General features: G+C 52.0%; 1 protein-coding gene across 2 annotated transcripts; it reads right to left on the bottom strand.

Moving 5' to 3' along the window:
* Positions 1-14,854: 14,854 nt before the first annotated feature.
* Positions 14,855-17,691, bottom strand: LOC147232189 (caspase a-like). Of its 2 annotated transcripts, none has more exons than XM_086151540.1 (8): positions 17,575-17,691; positions 17,006-17,311; positions 16,849-16,928; positions 16,339-16,518; positions 16,013-16,262; positions 15,798-15,938; positions 15,181-15,243; positions 14,855-15,085 (listed from the first exon to the last, which is right to left on the bottom strand). In XM_086151540.1, the coding sequence occupies exons 1-7, from the start codon at positions 17,579-17,581 to the stop codon at positions 15,209-15,211; spliced, it is 999 nt and encodes a 332-aa protein (XP_086007666.1). In that variant the 5' UTR covers positions 17,582-17,691; the 3' UTR covers positions 14,855-15,085; positions 15,181-15,208. The 2 variants fall into 2 exon arrangements, with proteins under 2 accessions (XP_086007666.1, XP_086007665.1); XM_086151539.1 differs by having other exon boundaries at positions 15,181-15,290.
* Between the last annotated feature and the right edge of the window lie 4,271 nt (positions 17,692-21,962).

A 21,962-nucleotide genomic window follows, 5' to 3' on the forward strand; every position in this document is an offset into this window, starting at 1 on the left:
AGCGGCAGCGGTAGCCCGCGGCGCCATCATTTTTCCGTCATTAACCCAACTGCTCTCCGATTCCAGCTTCTTGTGCGGACAAACGAGTTGCTTGTAGCCCACATCTCTACATTCAAAACCTCTCAATATGCCCCGAACCGGCATACACCATATATGATTTATCTTCACGCGCGATGAGACCTCCATGGTTTGTATCGACGCCTCCAAAAACATGAAGCCCTGCCTCCTTAGGGACTGAACATGCTTCAGCCTGGGATCCTTGCAACCTAGGCTAACATTTTTAAAGCCCCGGTCAGCAACCACTGCTCGGTTCATTACGGACGCGTACGTCAGATTCTCGTGTCCCGCCTGCTCACCGGACACCGTGCCGTCAGGTGGCATAAACCGAACCGCCGGGCAGGTGCGCGGGCACAACCCCCGGAGCAAACAATCAAACAAAGTGGTAAAAATTCACAAGCATAAACATAAATAATGCAGACATAAAATAAACAAAATAAACGAAGTGCATATATGGAAAAAGGCGAGCGGAGAAAATGGCCCAAAGAGACGCCTTCAATCTCTGCTTCTCACACACACCTGCACCGGAATAATAATAATACTAATAATAATAAAAATATTAATAATACTAATAATACTAATACTAATAATACTAATATGATAATAATAATAATAATAATAATAATATGATAGTAATAATAATAATAATGATAATAATAATAAGAAGAAGAATAATAAGAAGAATAATGATAATAATGATAACAACAATAATAATAATAATAATAATAATAATAATAATAATAATAATAATAATAATGATAAGAAGAAGAAGAAGAAGAAGAAGAAGAAGAGAGACCAGAGACCAGATTCAACTGGTCATTCACCCTTTCTCAAATCTAATTATTGGCCTCCACCCATTGCAGGTCCAGTAGGAGGGTGTGTGTGTGTGTGTGTGTGTGTGTGGACAGTCAGCTCCGAACAAGATGCTTGAGATTCTTCTTCAGGTTCTTCTCACCCTTTGAGGAACCAGTCTCTCAGCAGAAACTTTAAACTGTGGAGTTTTTTCAGAATAATGATGAAGAGGAGGAGGAGGAGGTGGGGGACGTCCCGGGAGCCGACGTGTCGCCGGTGCAGACGCAGAGGGAGGACCAGGAGCGTGAGATGACAGAGGAGCGAAGATGTCTGGATCATTAAAGCGACAGCAGCTGCGTCTCAGAGAGACTCCATCAGCCTGGATCTCCAGAGAGCAGGAACACGGAGCAGAACCATAATGAGACCCGTGTTTCTGCAGCACCCGCTCCAGGAGAAGAACGGCTGAACGGCTGAAGCGTGCAGCGGCAGAACCGAGGACAGGGATGACCCGGCGATTCATGCGTTCGCGGCCTCCCGGAGGTTCTCCTCGGGGTCGGACCATCTCCCCGTCAGCGGTCCTGCGGGGCCTCCCGGAAACTCTGCCTGACTTACCGCGAGAGGAACTGGGAGGCACTCGGCGCCGCTTTGAGCTGGTGAAGGTTTTGTTGGAGGAAAAGGGTGAAAGAGGTGTTAATGAGCTGAAAGGCCAGTCTAGAACCGGAAGGAACCTCTGGGGTTCACACGGACCCAAGACGCTTCTGAGATACTTCAGCTCCAACTCTGGAGCTGGAAACTGAGCCCTGATGGATCCCGGCTTTCCAGACGCCTCCTCCTCCTCCCGGTGTCCTGGTGGTCTGTCTCTGTCTGGACCGTCTGCAGCCAAAAGCAGGATTGATGGCCCACTGCTGCTCGTTAGGGGAGCGCGTGCCTGCCTGTGTGTGTGTGTGTGTGTGTGTGTGTGAGCGCTGAAAGCCTTCCAGACAAAAGACAGCTCCATACTCCCAGCACGGCCGTCAGGTTTGAAAAGCTCCGCCGGTCGATGGCAGTCCTCAAAGCTGTAGGCTTCTCAGTGGGAGAGGAAATAACGAGCTTCATCCAGCTCCTCGCCGCTTCTCCGGGGGAGAACAGAGGAAGGCCGCCGCGCCGGGTCGGCGTGGGACGGGAGCAGGAGGGAGGAGAAGCTCCTCGGGGGTCGGAGACGGGGCCGCTAACAGGTTTGTTCCACTTTGAAACATCTTTACTGAGGTGTTACACCTTGTCTTTTCTCTTCAACATTTCATCATCCGTCTTTGGGCCAGGTCATGTCCACACCCAGGGAGGATCTGCTCCCCGACAGCCGGTCATTCACTGCGGCTGGCAGACGCCGGAGCTAATGGTCCGATCAGGTCGGATGAACGAGCGCTCGATATTCCGCGCAGAACCGTCGGGCGGCCTGCCGATGGGGCGGAGGCGAGGGGTGACACGTCGGCACGCAGACCTCCGGAGAACCTCCAAGAAAGCAGCAGCTGGCCGTCTCTGGTTTTAGGCCCTGACCACGGCTCCCAGCCTCATATCCCAACGATTGTGTGTGTGTGTGGAGGCAACATGCATGTCTTACCTCTGTGAAGATGAGAAGTAGCAGAGTCGATGAGGAGACTGGAGGGGTTCCAGGCTGAGCCATCGCCATCTCTATTGGCAGACGGAGGTCTGGAGCCACAGATGAAGATTGTTTTCCACTTGAGGAGACAGTCTGAGAGCCGCGGAGCAAAGGTCACCTCCCGCTGCTGCACACACCAGCATCTCGCCTTCTTTCACTGTCTGACCTCCATGAGACCTCCATGAGAAGCCCCCCACGCCCCCCACCCGACCTGTTTATCCAAGATCGCAGCAGGATGGGGGAGATGTAGCTGTTGCTGCAGACTGACCCCGACCTTCACGTAAGGAGTCTGAGGGTCATCTCAGAAGGAGGAGAAGCTTAGGCAATATCTCCAGCCTATTGTCTATCAATATGAATATAGGAGGTGGATTCAGGCAGTGTATGTGTGTGTGTGTGTGTGTGTGCTAGAGAGAAGCTTTGAAGCCTGTCCAGAAAGACCATGGGGAGCTGGAGAACATGCTCCTCTGCTGGAGAAGAGAGGAGACGTTGATGTTGTATCTGCTCCTCATCCTCCTTGGATGAACTTGAAACAAATGTAATGGTGTGCAGATCTGGCTGTTAATCCAGTTAATCCCCATGGGAGGGGGTGGGAGGGGCAGGAGTTGTATGCCCACATTAACATTGCAAATGTCGCCGTGCCAACAGGCCTCGCCATCTGCACGCACGCCACCACACAGCCTTTCTCAGTTAACAAACGAGGGCGTGCCGGCTCGGGCTTCCTGTGAAGAGCTCATGAAGATCCGAAGAGTTCCGATCGCCTCTTCAGATGCAAAAATGCAGTCCCGGGGATCTCCTATATGCTCTGGGGAGCTTACTCCAGATAACAGCAACCAGTCTCCAAGGTTCCATTCGAATCTGTGCCAGCATCTGCACCTCCATTGGCTGCAGGGATGGCAGGTTAATGGGTGAGCCAATCAGAGCTATGGATAAAACCCGATGACCAAACAGACACTGGCCTCAGCTGCTCTTCAGATGTTCTTATATTTGTTATATTTGCATGGTTTCGCAGCTCTGTGCAACATCACCCTCCGTCAGGGTGATGGAGGTCAGGTTGGAGTCACTGGGTAGATGTTTTGGTGGCATGCTCCTCTGCTGCTCTGAGGAGGAGTTCCAAAGACCAGCAGATGCAGGAAACGGCGGCGAGTGTTGCCCGGCGGCGGCGTGGAGACCGGGATGTATCAACCCGCTTCCTGCAGCTGATGGAGATGAAGCTTCCACATCGTTCCTCACCGCTCTTTGTGCCCACTCACTAATCCCCGCCCGTACGTCTCCACGGTAACAAGCAGAAAAAACGTGGCCGGGTGAAGACGTGGGAGAACAGGATGAGCTGGTAAAACGTGTGGAGGTTCCCCCGCTGGAAACCACGGGAACCCCCGGCATCTACACGGCTTATCCTGCTCAGAGGGGAGGGGGCGGAGCACTGGGCAGAGGGGCGGGGCTTAGCCTGGACCGGCAGCTGTCAATCACAGACAGCCACACACCCTCTCATTCACACCTGAGGACAATGGAGAGCCTGAAGTGGACCTGCTGACTGCCTCCATGGTCCTGAGACAGAATGAGGAGGAAGAAAATGTTTAGGAAAAAGCCATTCAAACACACACCACACACACACACACACACTCAATGCATATATATGTATATATAATCTTCTTCTCCTCCTTTGGGCTTTTCCCTTCAGGGGTCCCCCCATCTATTCTCTGGATCCTCCTCTCCTCTTTCACGACGTCCATCAATCTTCTCCTTGGTCTTCCTCTAGACCTCCAATTCCAGCAACCGACTACCAATATATTCACTCTCCCTCCTCTGTCCATGACCCAACTATCTTTAAGTTTCTCTCCAAAACATTTTACATGTCCCGTCCCTCAGATGGACTTATTCCTGATCCTATCCATTCTGGACACTCCTAAAGACAACCTCAAAATCTTCATCTCTGATATACGTGTATAAAACACAGAAAATTAGAATATTGTGATTAAGTTCTTTATCTTCTGTAATGCAATTAAAAAAACAAAAATGACTTTTTCATGATATTCTAATATTTTGAGATAGGATTTTTGAGTTTTCTTAAGATGTAAGCCATAATGAGCAATATTAAAATAATAAAAGGCTTGCAATATTTCAGTTGATTTGTAATGAATCCAGAATGAATAAAATTTTTGTTTTTGTAATTGCATTACAGAAGATAAAGAACTTTATAACAATATTCTAATTTTCTGAGACAGTCCTGTATATACTGCTCCAAAAAATAAAGGGAATAGTTAAACTGCACAGTATAACTCCAAGTCCATCACACTTGTGTGACATGAAACTGTCCACTTAGAAAGCAACACCAATTTATTTGGACTTGTTCTAAGGTGGCTCACCCTGTCGTGTGTTTTTCCACCTTTATTTTGAGTGTGTGTGTGTGATTTATTTTGAGTGTGATTTACTAAGAATATTTTATTCATTCAGATGTGTTATTTTAGTGTTCCCTTGATGTTTTGGAGCAGTGTATATGTATAATATATCATATATATACACTGCTCACAAAAATAAAGGGAACACTTAAAAAACACATCCTAGATCTAAATGAATGAAATATTCTTATGAAATACTTTGCTCTTTACACATTTGAATGTGCTGACAACAAAATCCCACAAAAATGATCAATGGAAATCAAATGTATTAACCCATGGAGGTCTGGATTAGGAATCACACTCAAAATTAAAGTGTAAAAACACACTCCAGGCTGATCCAACTTTGATGTAATGTCCTTAAAACAAGTCAAAATGAATCTGTGTTGCTTCCTGAGTGGACACTATGATTTCACAGAAGTGTGATTGACTTGGAATTACATTGTGTTGTTCAAATGTTCCCTTTATTTTTTTGAGCAGTACATATGGACTGATTGATTCCTTCAGGAGAAGTATATACATGGTTCCAAGATGTTCTAAGATGTCCTGAGACATTCAAAGACGCGGTACTTTGCAGAAGCACGGCTGTCAAAGTGCCTCCGAAGGCCTGCAGGTGAGGAACCCCTGTGCATAGGGGACCGACCAAACATCCAGGGATCATCTGGAAGCGGCTCTTCGTCAACGTCTGAGGAGCAGAAGGCGCTGTGGATGTTTGCTGATGACTCTGTCCTATCCTCCAGAGCGGGAGGAAACCGGAGAAGTGAGGAGGAAGCCGGATTAAGTGTGAAGATCACGTGAGGGTGAACGGGAGCTGTTTTCCACAGATAAGACGGGCCCCGGAAGGCAGCTCAGGCGGCGTTCCGGTAAAGAGCCAGGCAGCAGACCTGTCACGGCGGCGTGGAAACAAAGGCTGGAGACAACAGAACCCACGGAGATGCCTCCAGAGCCTGCTCTCCAGAGAAGAACGGGCTGTCGGGGTTTGACAGCGCAGTCGAGTTGAATCACTGTAATTCGCGGTGAGCCTGCCTGACTCGTGGGCGGGGCGGGTGCAGGAGAACATCTCTGCCGGTTGTCTTCTTCTTAGGAACGACCTCCTTCGATCCAAACCTGCAGACTCAGAGCTCCGGCGCCTGCGGAAGCATGCTTCGGTTGAAGGCTCTTTCCCATCTTGGATGTGTTTCTGCAGCGACCACCACGTAATGGGTGGTTTGATCTCCGGCAGGTAGGGAACGCATGCCGAACCAACCCTTGACCCCCAAACCATATCTGCGGAGGCCTTTTCAACACCCCGGCTGTTCAGCTGAGTGACGGCTTCCATCTCCACCGCATCTCTTTGATAGCAGCTGAATGGTTGGATGGAGATCGACCTGCAGCTTCAGCTCAGACGGAGGAGCGGAGACCTCTTCAGAGGGAAGCTGTACGTCACTTTCCTGCAACAGCTTCCATCCTGCTGTCCATTCAACCAGGCTTCTCCTTTTCACCTCTTTTTCAATGTATCATCTTCAACAGAGTCCGGAGGATGCAGAGGTTATCGAAGGCCTCATTCAGCCAGCAGTGGTGAGGCCACCACCAGTCTGCAGCAGGTAAAATGGATACAAAGAGGAAGGTCAGAGCCATAGGTGGATCTGAAACATCTGGTATCCAAGAAAGGAACCTTGTGTGTGTGTGTGTGTGTGTGTTTGTTTCATGCCTTTACAGGATAACACCTCTTTCAAGGCGAGCCCTGTGTGGAGGGGTTGCTGTACCTTGCTCCTCCACCAGGGGGCGCTGTATCGCCGGCTCTGGTAGGAAAGGCTCTTCTGACTGTTGGCCAGGTGAAGACAGACCCAAGGTGAAGCCCCGCCCACTCCTCTCTACCCCATTGGTGGCTGAAAAAGCTCACTGAAGCTAATGGACCATCAATGAGAAATAAAAGCGGTCCCATGTGGACCCAGGGTTCTCTGCTCCGCTCCCGCAGAAAACAGAGGGAGAACCAAGGGTCTGCATTTACTAACCGGTCCTGGTTCTCCCGGTGTGATCCAGCAGAACATCAGGAGGAGTGCAACAGCTGCATCACAGCATTTCCAAAAGGTGGAAACTAGATTAGCATCAAGCACCAAGTGTATTTGTACTTCAGTACCAAGTATATTTGTCCACAGCGACAATGACGAGAAGACAGGAGGCAGAGCTAGAGGTCGCACAGATGAAGATGCTGAGGTTCTCTTTGGGAGTGACCAGGATGGATAGGATCAGGAATGAGTCCACCAGAGGGACGGCACATGCTAGATGTTTTGGAGAGAAGGTCAGAGATGGTTAGGTCATGTACAGAGGAGGGAGAGTGAAGATATTGGTCGACGGATGCTGGAATACGAGCTGCCAGGCAGGAGGTCTCGAGGAAGACAAAAGAGGAGATTTAAGGACGTGGTGAAAGAGGATATGAAGGTAGTTGGTGTGAGAGAGGAGGATACAGAGAATGTGGCGACCCCTGAAGAGAAAAGCCCAAAGGAGAAGAAGAGGACCAAGTACATTTGTACCTCAAATACAGCAAAGGCTCCTATGTTGGATTCAGGCTGCGTTCAAAAACGCAGGAAAAGAGAGCGCTCGCTCTGTCCTTGTGATGTCGTCACCGGTGAACACATCACCGGGGGGCAGAGCTAGCGCCTGTGTTAGCCTAGTGGGCTAGCATTCGCCTGTGCGCGTCACCTTCAAGCGAATCCGTAAATTTGAGGTTTGAGTTCCGAGCCTTTATTTCAGTGACCCTGGCTGGTGGAACAGACCCTCCGCCTCCTATCAAGGAGATCACCGCAGGTTCTCTGTGACAAAAGGCCTTCTGCACTTCCTGTCCAAATGATGCGGTGTCGATCCCATGATAGACCGGGATCTCTGATTGGCCGCGCGAGGAGCAGCGAGGTTACGCATCACTTGCAGGAAGGGTCAGCTGATGCCTTCAGCAGGAAGTCCACACCGCCTCCAATGAAGACCATCTGCCTCCAACACCTTCACGCTGAGTGTGTGAGGGCGTGTGTGTGTGTGTGCGTGCGCGTGCGACTGTGTGTGTGTGTGTGCGGTGGGGCACTTCACATAGTGACAGCTGCTGATTGGCCGCGGTGATCTAATTGGCTGATCGAAGCCAAGAAGCGATCAGACGCTTCAGTCGGCAAACAGACCTGGACAGGCTTACGATCAGATAAGTATTGATAGCATTGAGCATCAAAGTTTGGTTACCCCGACGACCGCACGGATCATTCGAAACTATCATTTTCTCACATGTGATTAGCTAATATCCGTATGGATGATGTTAGTCTGTTCTCCTTCCTGGGTCCACCAAGGGAGCGGGATATTCTGTAGATGTCGTAACTTCCAGTAGAACTGTCTGAAGCACAGCGAGCCGATCCTGGCGGCTCTCCTCCGCTCCCTGGTTGTGTCTCCAATGGGCTGGAAGCAAACATCATGAGGTGTTCCTTTGTCATAAGGTCCCTCAGAAGAATACCCAGATCCTCCAAGTGATCGGTCGCGATCTTCAGTCAGATGGACGATCGGCCGATGGATGACAGAAGCCTGCAGAAGTCTTCTACTGTGATGGACCCGCGGTCAGCTTCATCCTTCCAACTCTGCTGGACCCACCTGAAACCAGACCCTGAGGAGCAGCCGTTCTCACCGAGTTCTTGGGCTCCTCTGGTTTGAGCGGAGGTCCTCTGTGTCTCGGCGAGATGCTGGAGATCTGGCTCCGCAGGCCGGAGGACGGCGTGAAGGAGACGACCTACCTCGGGCCGATTGGCGTGGAGAGCCATGATCTCCTTTTATTAGTGGACCACAAAGCTCTGTGAGGTTTTTCCTCTTCCTCCACCTCCAGATCAACGGCTGCTTTGAGGAGGATCGTGAGGATCTCCAACAATTCCTCCTGCAGATCCTTCAAATGACAGTCTCTGTGTTTTATGGACAGCAGACCAGGGGAGAAGGTTCACCTGTCAGGTAGTTGATCTCCAGAAGGACTCCACATTCCTTGAGATGCAGATTTTTTGGAAAAACAACATGGCCTCCACTGTCAGACTGTCACCTGAGCGTGGAGATGATTGAAGATCTGCCGCCGTGTGTGTGTGTGTGTGTGTGTGTGTGTGTGTGTGTGTGCGTCCTCTTGGACCTTCTCATCCAGGTGCTGGGACCTTCACACGTTTGATGTCTCCTCTGTTCCCTCCTGTCATTTTTTCCCATCAAAGTTTCTCCTCAGTCTCCACCGGCAGGGACCTTGTTGCCACATGGACTTCTCTGGCCCGCCGCTCGTGCGTGAGGAGCTCCAGAGAAGGTCGGAGGACACGGGCGGCGAGTCTGGATGCAGGAGGCTTGTGGGTTTTTCTTGTAACTCAATGCCGGAGGGGCCATCTGATGTTCTCCGCGGTCCCGAGAGCCCTGCTGCGGAGGTCTTCGATCTTATCGGATTGAGGAAAACTGCAGGAGATGAGGTTCTCCCCGAGGGACCATCACTTGCTCCAGGTCTTCATCGGCGGAGGAGGTGACAAACTCCACATCTGACCTCCAGAGGAGAAGGGTCCCGTCTTCTCAGCAGGAGCTCCAGGTACCAAGATCAGGAAACAGAGGAAAGTAGGTTTTCTGCCGGTTCTCTGACTTTCCCCCTGAGAAACTCCAACGTTTGATCATCTCCTCGACAACATCCGGGGAACTGTCCATTTCTCCTGCCAGGTGTGTTTGCGTGGATGTGTGTGTTCTCCAGACGCCCTGCCATCCATCCAAACGTCCTAGATTGATAAGGAGCGGGTCTGTTCGAGTGCTTTCTTCATCCTGGTTTCAGGGTGGTGAAGAAGAGGAGGCTGGTCACCTGAGCTTCTTTTCATCAAGCTGCCGCTCCATAAGCTCCACAGGGTTTTAGTTTCCCTCCAGCCGTGGCTCCATTACAGAAGATTAGGTTCTTAATCACTACTTTTTTTTTTTTTCGAATAATCCCAAGAGACAACATGCTCAGTGTGTGTGTGTGTGTGTGTGTGCGCATGTGTGTTTCCGCTACATTCTGGAGATGAACAGAAACACTCAGGCTCAGAAGGTCCCTGCAGGCAGAGGAGCAGAATCGCTGAGGGCTTCCACCGTATGGAGTCCACCTGGAGAACGTCCTGATCGGGGGGGGGGGCGGAGTCACAAGTGGTCATGTGATCACCTCGCCAGCAGCGCTCTCCATGGACAAAACAGATCAGTGTGACGTTGTGAATCCTTCGTTCTCTCCAGCTGTTGGTTCTCCTGTGGGTCTGGATGGTGGCGGTCTGGTCTCCTGATGAAGGTACTCCAGCTGTGACTGTCTGGAGAACCTTGTCAGGACGGAGGTTCTGTTTCCCGCCTTCAGCTTCTTGTTTCAGGGGAATACTGTCCAGCTTCTGACCTTGTAAAACCTTCTGATTGAAGCCTTGGAACCAGAACAGCTCTGGTTCCAGGGCAGAAGATCAGGTCTGCTGCTGTTAAGAGGCGTGAAGGTCTAATTGCTTGTTGTAGTTGCTCCATGCCCTGCACGGAATGGGTGGAGGTCCAACTCCACTTGACCATCCAGAGGATCTGCAAAGCTCCACTTCCTTGGGGGCGTTTTGAGCTTCATGTGGACCTTAAACCCACCTTAGCAGTTTTGTTCCCCAGCAGGCAGCAGCAGCAGCAGCTTCCAGCAGGTCCACCTGGAAGTGAAGACGAATGCATGAACAGTAGAGCATGAATGATCCCTTATTCCGCACGCGCACACACACACACATATACACACACACACACCACTCAGTTTCCTCGTTCCTCCTCCTTGACCTCGAAGTCCAGAACCTGTTGCTCTGCTGGTCTCCTCACGTTCATCGATCTGGAGATGAGGTAGATCTTTCCGGCTGCTGTCTCCATGTCTAGGTGGTCCTCCTCCTTCCTCTCCCTGTCCTCCACCTCCCAGCAGTAAAGCCGAAGCCCTGCTTCTCACTCTCTTGCTCTCCCTTTAGGAGTCGTGAAGATTTAGATCCTCCTTCTCCCAGGGGACTCCAACCTGGTGAAATCCCTCAGATGCCGCGATGGGCCGGCAGAAGAAACAGCAAAATTCTCAGCTGGGGAGACAGACCACGAGGTAAATATCTCCTTCCCACAGAGATGAGGAGCTCTTCAACTCACGTGGCACCAACAGTTGCAGAAACATGGATCTTTATAACTGACAGGGCTGTGAGGACATCTGCAGATCTTCTCCAGAGCAGCAGATACAACAGAACTCAAACATGTCCCCTCACCGCTAGAGGGTTCTCTGTCTGGGGTCTACCAGGGTTGTCTCCATCCAGGGTTCTCTCCAGGTTCCACAAACCGCGACGTGGGTTGAAGGTTCTGGTGATTGACAGACTGGACCTGCTGGACTGGCGTGGGGGCAGGAGGTGGGTGGATGTGCTTTGGCTTGTTTGCCTCGTCGCCTCCGCGGACGGGGGTTAATCATATTATTTACCCCCCGAGATGTTTGAAGCTCCCGGCCGCGGTGATGCTGCCATGGCAACCGTCGGTCAGGTGCGGGGAGCCCATCGATCCCACCGTTAAAACGTCTCCTCCGAATAAACGAGCGCATAAATGGCCGTCCAGGTGGAGCCTCGCAGCTGGAGGAGCGTCCGCCTCCGCCGGGAAGCCGAATGCAGATGTGACCCAATTTCATGCACCTTCAGCAACTGTGAAGGAGCGGTTCTTCAGACGGCGTTGGAAAAGAACGTGACGGAAAACCAAAGGAGCTCATGACTAAACGTATCCTTGGGTCCAAAACTTACTTCCTCCTCGTCTTCGCAGCCGGAAGGATTCCCACAGGTAGCCTTTCTGTGTGGAGTGCTTTATCTTCATCTTTGGATCTCCTCACACCATCTCACATCGATGGTGTCCTTCTCCGTCCAAAGGAGAGGACCTGCTCCGCGCTGCCTTCACTGTGGCCCCTGAAAATAAAGTCGGGTGGATAATTTCAGACTCCGAAGCTCTCCTGACTGATAACTTCTTGACCTTTTCCCTCCTCGTCCCGTCCGATCGGCCCGTTGCCGTGGAAACCCGTTCCCGGTGGAGTCCCCTCCAGGTGCTGTGAAGTTTCTCTCATCTCGCAGGCTTTGATCAAATTCCCGACTCGCCGCCGAAACGGCGCGGACTTTAAGGCGGGGACGAAGATGAGCGTACGACTTACGGGGTATCGATCCGGGTCCTCCTGAAGGACCTCCCCGTCGGACGTCCCCGCAGAAGACGTCCAGATGCGTCCCCGGCTCACGCCGGTCGGACTCTTCAAAGGTGTGTGTTCTTCAAAGAGCCACTCAGGAGTGTTTACTCCAGCCGTCAGATGAATAATTGATGCCTCCTGCGCTCCGTCTGCGCAGGGATGGCATATTAGCTCCACTCCTCCTCCCGGCTTCAAGTGCTCTCCTTCATCCCCTTCCTTCCGCCGTGAACGCCCGCGTTCCTCCGGGGTTCCTCGAGAACATCCTCAGCGGCGGGACGAGTGAAGCCCCTCAGAAGGCGTTTCTCCGTCCTCGTCACGAGTTCCGTCGCAAACCGGTCCGGAAGCAACTTCGGCGGAGATCCGAAAAAGGAAGATCTAGAACCTGTTGTGTCACCTGCAGGCCACATCCATCTTTCTGGTGAAAACTCATGCAGTGCAAGATCTCTGCACCGTCTGCAGGCCTTTAGACCTTCAGGACGCAACTGAAGCGGTGCTTTTATTCACCACACATGAAAGGCTTTCATTTGTGGAGGCCATGGGGATGTTTCAGCTCCACGGTTTCCTGTCGTGGAGACACGGCGGCGGCGGCGGCGGCGGTGGCGGCGAGGCGTCTGAGTGTCCAGCAAACATGCGCGCTGGTGGCCCGGCGGAATGTCAAGGCGGCTGAATTGGCGGCCTCTCTCCGGGTTCCAGCCCAGGAAACTCGGCTCCCCCGCTTTCTTAGTCCAGCGGAAAATTGCCTTCAGGCTGGAGGTCTATGGGCTATCAGTGTGTGTGCAGGAGACACTCTGCAAGCACCACTGCGCGCGCACACACACACACACACACACACACACACACCAACTCCAAAGTTTCTCAAGAAAGAGCTGGACTGGAGCCACCAGAGGCTCTTAGGTCAGAGGAAACCCTGAGGTGGAGCACATCTTCACTGCCACAGGACTCCCGTCTTCTACTCGAAGACAAAACCCAGGAAGATCTGCCTTTACCTACTTGAAGGACGGTTTTCATTCATCTCCTTTCATCACATCCAGACAAGCGATGCTGCTGAGGAGAACCTGCTACCCAAACCCGCACAGGGTACATGGAGGCTCCAGGAACAGCCGAGATACGTGGAGGCTCATTAGAGACCTCTGCTGACCTTCTGGAACCAACATCCTCCTATCCATCGGGGATGGTGTTTGTCCATCCATGTCCTTTTCTCCTGGGTCGGTCTGAAGGAACCAGGATGCCAAACGTGCAGAGATGTTCCGTTCCGGTTGCCGTCACGGACCTGGGTAGGTGTTTGAGGCGGAGGGGTTCTGACCCATTTGAAGGGGGAGGACCAAAACCCAGAGCTGAGACGAGGACTCTCTGATGAGCTCCACAGAAAACCACATCTAAAGTCCTGGTCGACTGCTTGTGTGTGTGTGCCAGTGCACGTGTGTGTGTAAATAGCGTCATATATTAGCCTGTTTGCAGTTGTCTCCATTGAGGATGAAATATGTCTGTTGACAAACCAATCCAACAGCTGCCCCCACTGCTGGGGGGGAACGGCGGGCGCGTGGTGTCCCAGCAGATGAGCTCCTCTGGACTCTGTGACATTTAGCGAGCAGGACAACATCTCAGCTGCTTACCTGACCTTTCACGGAGGCGCCGCCGACCTACTCCCGCCCCCGCCCCCGTCCGTGGGGGGGGGGCGGCGAGATGGTGGCCCCCGTATCCAACATGGCGGAGGACGTTCCTCCTCTCGGGGAGGAGGTTCCCGGCCGCCCCGTGAGACCGGCAGGCGTCGGCGGGGCCGACCCAGGGATCCGGGGGACAACACTGCCCCCTGCTGGAGCAGAAGCAGCCTCTCTGCCGAGGCTGAGGAGGTGGGGACCCCCATACCTGCACCCATCTGCCCCCCCAACCATCAGCAGCAGCGTCCTACGCGGTATACACCTGTACTGCGTGTACAGCAGTATTGCAAGATGAAATACTTCGTCCATGGACTTTGTCCCGTGTAAAAGTTCTTATCTCACCTGCTGAGATAAGGGTCTGAGGTTCATTGTGGCTTTCAATACTGCTGATGGGGTTTAAGGATATCCCGGTGCGCCCCCAGACCCCGCCCTCAGGGGCAAAAGCAGACCTAGAAGGGTTCTACCAGGCTCTGGTGCCTTCACCTGCACGGCTCCAGGACCAGTGGTGCGTTCGAGGACCTGAAACAGAGCTCCTGGCCGGAATCTAATATCTGTGACGGCAGGTTCATCAGGTCCACACACACATATATACATCCGATCAGAGCTCCGGCTGGATTTGAATGCAAATGGTGGTGGTGAAGATGGAGGAGGAGGAGGGTTTGTAGGAACCCAGCAAGGATGAGCGCCTTCAGCGGTGAAAGCGTTGGAGGTCGGCGGGGATTCCTCCTGCCCCTCCTCTGTGATGAAGGTAATTCCAGAGCAGACACTTTAAACCAGACATAGATCAAGAGAGGGAGAACATCTGTCCTATTACAATGGAGACCTTCCCACTGTGGAATTGGTCCAGAAGGTTTAATATCTTGGCATCCAAGATTCCAAGGACTTGAGGTGGACTGTGAACATCTGCACCGTCACTAAGCCTCGACTTCCTCAGAAGGTTGAGGAGCTCGCCCTCCACTCCACAGTGCTGGCAGCATTCTACTCGAGGTGGAGACGGAAGTGCGCCCACCTTCTCCGACACCACCACCTGGTGCGGGAGCAGCGCAGCTGATGGCAGGAAGCTTCCTGGAGGACGCCCAGATGATCGGCGGCAGCAGCCGCTGAGCCTCGACCGCGGGTCAGTGATTGATCGTGGAGAAGAACCATCTGGGGGTCATGATCTTTATTATTTCAGCACTGAAGACCATGTATGCTCGCGCGGAAACCCGGTCCAGCAGTTGGGTCACCTCCGCTGAGCTCCTCCCAAGGGGTTCCCGGAGCCACGCTGAGCTCAGAGTCCCGGGAAGAGGTAGAACAGCCTGGCCATGGTTCCCCGGTCTTTGCAGGCCATCTGCCTTTTCCTCCATTTGGAGAAGTCCTTCTCGAAGCGTCGCAGGACCTGGACGGAGGCAGGGAACCCATATGTTCAGGGGTTCTATTCCCCGGGAGCCCCTCGCCCTCTGCAGGATTAGGATTAGCTCCGGTGGAACGTACCTTTCGGAAGAGCTCTTCGATGTGATCCTCACAGGCGTGATGATTGAACACCTCCACAAAGTACTGGATGAGGAAAGAGCCGTCCTGCGGGTGTCTGTAGGACACGGTGTCTGCAAGAACCACGCTCAACTTCTCATCACACACACTCCATGCAGTTTTTCCTGGATTATCACTGTCTCTGTGATCACACACCCTGATGAGTCCTACAGCCCTCTGGTCCAGGAATGGTTCTGGTCCATTCCTGGACCAGAACCTCCAGGGTTCTAGTCCATTCCCCCTTTATTACTATGCTGATGGTCATCACTCTTATCTGATCCAAACTAATTATATCTAATCTCATCTCAACGTATCCAATTATATAGATTCAAATCTAATTTAATGCCATCTAAACTAAATCAATCTAATCCAAACTGAATTTATCAAATCTAAACTTAATGTATCTCAACTTATCTGATCTCCTATAAAATCAGATTTATGAAATCTGATCTGCCTTAATCTAGCCTCCAGTTCATCCTTGCTGAGATGAGAAGACGCCGTCTGCCGGACAGTCAGCCCTGACGTTCAGGGACGCTCCTGCTGGCCTCCGGGTCTTCTCGTGCTTGAATGGAGACACTGACCTGGGGTGCAGGATAGGAGGGAGGTGAAGTCCTTCTCTTGGTTCACGAATCTCACAGCGTCTTCCTGGAGGTCCTCCTGCGGGAGTTCCGCGCAGCGAGGGGCGACGGGGGCGTCCCACACCAGCAGTGACCCTTCCTTCTCTGGAAGGCACCACAGAAACCTAAGGTGGAGGATGTTCACCCGCTTCCGGAGGTGGATCCAGATGTCCTCTCACCTCCCCTGCAGGCCTGGATGACGATGACCTTGGGCTTGTCCAGCAGGTGTGGACACCTATCCGGGCCCAGGTGCTTGTAGATGTCGTCGATGAGGAACTCGTCCGCCGGCTCTCCGGGAGGCAGGCGCTTCTTCCAGTCCACGCCGAGGACGCGTCCCCTCTTCCCGTGAGACATGAGGACCACGAACACGCTGTCCGTCTTCTGGAGCTTGGTATGCTCGGAGAAGTCCACCATGGCCCGGGTCATTTGCTGCCAGAAAAGAGGCGTCAGGGGCTTCGGCCTCCGGGGGGACACGGACGTCCGACGCGCCGGACCCGCCACCCACCTCTGCGGTGCAGTTGGTGTGTTCCAGCACCTCGTACCCCAAATCCTGCAGCAGCGCCTTCATGCTCTCCCGGTCTTTCTGGGCACCCGCCCTGTCCTGAACTTCGGGATCGGAGAAATTGATGTTGGTGATCAGCAGGGCGACGCGGTTCTGCTTGGACTCTCTGGTCACCGGATAGATCTGCAGGACGGTCCAAAGAGAGGAGAGGGTAGGTTTCTGACGTCCGAGCGACCGGAGCGTCCGGCCCGGAGGAAGCGGCTCCGTGGTCCCGCCCAAGTTCAGGGTCGGTCCGCCATCGATCCGCCGACCTCTCGCTCGCCCGTTGGTGGAGAGGAACGCGGAGAACACGGAGAACATGGAGATACCACAGCAGTCACCTCCCTCTGGAGGTGCTGAGGAGTTCTGGATGATCAACATCTAGGTTGGAAATCATCTCCGCGGGATCTGGAGGAGAAACCCCGTTGGCCATGTTCTGCGTGTTCTCCGTGAGACCTCTGAGAAAAGACCTACGTCGTCGTTGTGCTGCTTCTTCTTCCAGAAGTCCGGTGTGCAGGGGATGAGCCCGCTGGAGCTCGGCGGCGGCGCGGCCCCTGGAGGAAGAGGAGGAGACGCCGCCGTAAGCGGAGGATCTCGCACGGCGACCTTCTCGGACTCACCGTCCGCTCACCTGCGGCGGCTCCTTCGGAGCTACCCCGCTCTCCAGGCTGACCCGGGGTCAGGCCCAACAAACTGCTCAGTTTAGGATCCCTCCTCTGAAGGTGGCCGATGGTCTCCAGGCTGGCTCTGTCCCCCTTGGTGATCACCGTGTCGATCAGCTGCCGGGCCTTGCCGGCTCTGGTGGGGTTCTTCTCCAGGATGGCCTCCGACTGCCCTCTGCTCAGGATGCCGTCCTGCAGGATGTCGTCCAGGAGCTGCTGGATCACCACGAGGGACACCTGCTCCACAAACGCGATTCGGACCCTGGAGAGATTCCCTGGGAAGCGCAGAGCCCGGATCAAGATCTCAAAGTAACCTGTGGTCCAGACTGGAGGTGGACCAGCTGACTTTACGGTCACCGTGTGTCCGTACGTGTGGAGTCAGACCCCGAGACGGTTGTACGGTCCGTTCCCGGAGAAGAACAAGTGGAAATACCCTCCCCCCCCAACACACACACACACCTCCCACCCGAAGTTTTCTAAAGTTTTGTCTGCTTTCCCGCCTCCTCCTTCCCGGTTCCCACTTATGCCCGATTCTGACCTGCCATCCTGCGCGCTCCTCTCCCGCCGCCGGCCGGTCTTCTATCCGCGCGACTCCGCCTAAGTGTGTGTTTACGTTTGTGTGTGTGTGTTCGAAACCGAAACTAACTGTGCTTCCGGTTCCCGTGTGTTCCGGACACGTGACGAACCCAGACAGCTGTCAGTCATCTCGCCTGCAGGGGGCGCTAAAAGCAGCATGTTCACACACACACACACGTTAGTGTACAGTTGAAGATGTCAGTCCAAGTTGTTGTTCCTCAGAGAATGGAGTGTGTGTGTGTGTGATCATGGACAGGGATGAACTGAGAGAAGCCCCACGATGAGACGTTCACTGGCCGGTTTCTGCGTTGGAATTATTTTGGGAGCTGTTGCCATGGAGACGGGCGCTGCTCATTGTGGCGGCGGGTCAGCTGACGCCATCCTCCGGCCACACCTCCGATGACACGACGCCATGATTCCACAGAAGAAGAAAGAGCGGCCTTGGACGTCTTCACCTTCAGGCCCAGACCTTCATCCCAGCAGCTTTACGAGGAGCTGATCCTGGGAGGAGGATGCTGTCGGCGCTCTGTGTGTGTGTCTGCTGTTCCTCCAGGACAGATTTCTAACAGAAAACGTATTTCTGTTCCTCAGGAGGGGTGGAGGGGTGGAGGGCGGAGGCGTCCACTACCTCTGACACCGGCGTACCGAGACCACCGAGACCACCGAGGAGCTCCACGGAAGGTCTTTCTTACCTGTGGCCATCAAACTTTAGAATGCCTCCCCCTTTCTGCAAGAAGGAAACCTGAAAGCGATCAAACCCACCTCATGTTTCAAGTGAATGGATGTCATGTTGGATACTTCTGGCAAAACATTTTCCTTCAGCAGCAATAACATTCTATTCTATTCTATTCTATTCTATTCTATTCTGCTATATTCTATTACATTCTATTCTATTCATTTCTGTTCTATTCTATGAAATTATAATACTTTATATTAAATTCAATCCATTAATTTCTAGTATAATCTATTAAATTCTATTCTATTCATTTCCGTTATATTCTATCAATTTATATTCTATTATGTTTATTACTATGCTATTCTATTCTATTATTTTCTATTAAATTATTTTCTATTCATTTCTATTAAATTCTATCCTATTATATTCATTTCTGCTCTATTCTATTCATCTCTGCTATATTAAATGATATTCTATTCTATTAATTTCTGTTCTATTCTATTAAATTCTATTCTACGATGCTCATTGCAATTCTATTTTAAATTCAGTTCAAGTCAACCCCATATTCCTACCCATTTCTGTTTGTCGAAAACCATGTTTTGAACAAAAGGGGTCAAATCCTCCTCACTGCTGTAAAACCAGCAATCCAGAGGAGAGGAGGAGAGGAGGGAAGGAGAGAAAAGAAGGAGATGAGGGAAGGAGATGAGGGAAGGAGAGGCTCGTCCCAGCGGCCTCTTCCATTGGACCACGCAGAGAAGGCCACTGTGACGTCACCAACCAGTCCATCACCGCGCGTTTTGAAGTGAAACTCTTCTCCAGTTTCTCTCTGTCTCTGCACAAGAGGTGGCCATGTTTTGACGCTAAGACATTTTTTGCCCCCCAAGCTCGACGTCCCGACCCGCAGGAGGAGACGATTCCCCCGCCGGTTCCCGCGGAGGATGCGTCTCTCCTGCCGGCAGGCGGCGGAACCGGTCTTTGCGGGACCGATGCGGGAGGAAAGTGCTAGTAAGAGCCATTGCCCAGTGTCCTGGTCGTCTTGGAATTGTTGTTCCTGAATTCACTGAATATCCGTGCCATCTGCTGTTGTTGCTTTGCTAACTCTCTGCTTTCCTTTCGGTTCCAAACACAAACGCGCATTCACGCAACTTTCGGCTTCCCCTTCACGATCACGTGGTCGCGTCAGCTGGAAAGCCTTTGGACTACAACTGCCGCCATGTTGGTAGTTCGTCATTCAGACTGCCATTTTGTAGTTCTAAGGCCGACGCCATTTTTGTAGTCCCTCAACACGCACATACACACGCACCTGCATTTGGGATTGTTCAATAAACTTCTTTTTTTTTTTTTTTTTTTAATGGGAGTTTCCTGGTGTTTTGTGTGTGATTATTGTGACAAGACTGTGTAACAAGGTCAGTGCTCAAACTTACACCATATCAATCTAAAATATATTAGTTAGATCAAGAAGCTTGAGGATTTCAGGTACTTGGGGTCCACAGTCCAGAGGAACGGAAAGTGTGGAAAAGAGGTGAAGAGACGGGTTCAAGCACATTGGCATGGATGGAGAAAAGTGTCAGGGGTACTATGTGACAGAAGACTATCGTCCAGAATGAAAGGAAAGGTGTAGAAGACAGTGGTGAGACCAGCGATGCTGGGTGGCCTAGAAACCGTTACAATGACGAAAAGACAGGAGGCAGAACTAGAGATTGCAGCGATGAAAATGCTGAGGTTCTCTTTAGGAGTGACCAGGATCAGGAATGAGTCTATCAGAGGAACAGCACATGTTAGATGTTTTGGAGAGAAGGTCAGACAAGCCAGACTGAGATGGTTGGGTCATGGACAGAGGAGGGATAGAGAATATATTGGTAGACGGATGCTGGAATTGGAGCTGCCAGACAGGACATCCGGCAAAGAGAAGATTTATGGACATAGTGAAAGAGGATACGCTTGTAGTTGGTGTGAGAGAGGAGGATACAGAGAATGGGGTTAGACGGAGAAAGTTGATTCGCCTTGGTGACCTCTGAAGGGAAAAGCCTAAAGAAGAAAATAGAATTGTTAAATATTGACACTTTTAGCTAAATACCCTTTTCTTGAGACTTATTAGTTATTATTTTCCAGCTCCGCTGGTGGTGCCCCGAACAATGGTTGATGTCATGAGTGAGTTAGTGATAGTCAAAAAACTTTGATTAATAACTAATAATCATCATGAATAATTGCTAGTTATTACTGATAACTAATTCTAGCTCTGCCCACTGCACCATACATGGTGTTTGTTGTCAGGCTACAGTAGAACAGTGCACAACGGCGTCCCACCACGTTCTGGAGGGTCGGTGGAGAATCATCTCCAGGGGTTTGATCCAAACACTTGCATTCACATGGCGTTCCAGTCATTTCCATAAAAGGCTTCCTCGAGACGTTTGTCATCAGAGGAACGTTGACGGGCACCGAAGACCCACTTCAGAAGACCCAAGCAGATACAAAGCAGGTAGACGTTAGCCTCGCTCCTCTGAGAAGGACTCCACGCATGAAGTAGACACCTGCCTCCTCCATCTCTTCTTAGTCTCGTATCAGGATCCGTTTTTATCTTCATTCACTTTCTTCTGCTGACATCTCCGCTCCGTCTCTCCGCCGCACAAAGGGAACGAGCGCGACGAGATGACGGAGCTGCGGAGGAGAAGATCACTGCTCGCTTTTATGGCAGAGAGAGAAAGAGCTGCAGCCGGAGAGCGACTTGCCGGGGAAGGCGTGAACCTCCGCGCGAGAAAGAACCGGTGATTCATGTCCGTTCATGACCTCCTGGGAGGCCTCGGGGCTGTCTGAATTCTGATGGTGGAGGCTGAGAAGGTCTCCTCAGCCTCCATGAATGACGTGTCGATCCTAAAGCCTCTACTAGTCATGCCGAAACCCACCTTTAAGATGGGAGGAGGATACGACGCTTATCTGGAGTAGCTTCTTCCTTCAGCTGCTTTGCAGAAGCGGCTCAGATCTCCAACATCCATCGTCTCCACAGCTGAGGTGGCGCTCGTCCGACCTCCACCGTCAGGAGAGCAGATCACCCAGGAAGGAGCGCCGTTTATCTCACCAAAGACCTCCATTGAACTTTGGCGGGATGTGAATGAACGGATGGGTTCAGGAAGCACAGGATCGTAGCTGCCTCATTCAAATACGCCTTAAAAAACAACACAGTGAAGATGAAGATCTGAAGCGGATTTAGATGATCAGCCTTGTCATCGGAAACCTTCGCACCTGCCGAGAAGGCTCATGACCGCGGGATTCCGGCGGCGTCCGTTTTTCTCTTTATGAGCCGAAGCGCGCAGCTTTTCCGTGAAACAAGAGGTCCGGACGTGGACCGACGCTGACATCTAGTGGAAGATGATCTGACTCACCGGTGACGGTGGGAGACGGGGACACGGCGGGATCGGCAGGAGATCTGGAGTCAGACTTTATTGGAGGGCGTTTGTGAAGGTCACAACATTTATCTGACCGTGCATCACACTGGATTCACCGAGGGAGTCGAAGGCATGGCGAGGCACCGGACGTTTGGTCGGCAAGGGTCGGACATACAGAGCAGATAGGAGGGTCGGTCATCTGTTTGAAGCGGTTCCATCGGTGGGGTCTTTGAGCTAGTTCCTTCTGGGAACAGATCTAAAACAAGGTCTCAGCATGACCGCTTGTATAGA

This window comes from Fistularia commersonii, chromosome 8 (assembly GCF_037954325.1).
Source record: "Fistularia commersonii isolate RoL2024-O1a breed Wild chromosome 8, RoL_Fcom_v1.0, whole genome shotgun sequence".
Classification (NCBI taxonomy): Eukaryota; Metazoa; Chordata; class Actinopteri; order Syngnathiformes; family Fistulariidae; genus Fistularia; species Fistularia commersonii.

Excerpts from the sequence above, each read along its gene's own strand:
- LOC147232189 (XM_086151539.1), bottom strand. Across the intron at positions 16,263-16,338 it reads ACACCAACTGCACCGCAGAG|CAAATGACCCGGGCCATGGT; the intron begins GTGGGTGGCGGG and ends CTTTTCTGGCAG. Across the intron at positions 15,939-16,012 it reads CATCCAGGCCTGCAGGGGAG|AGAAGGAAGGGTCACTGCTG; the intron begins GTGAGAGGACAT and ends GGTGCCTTCCAG.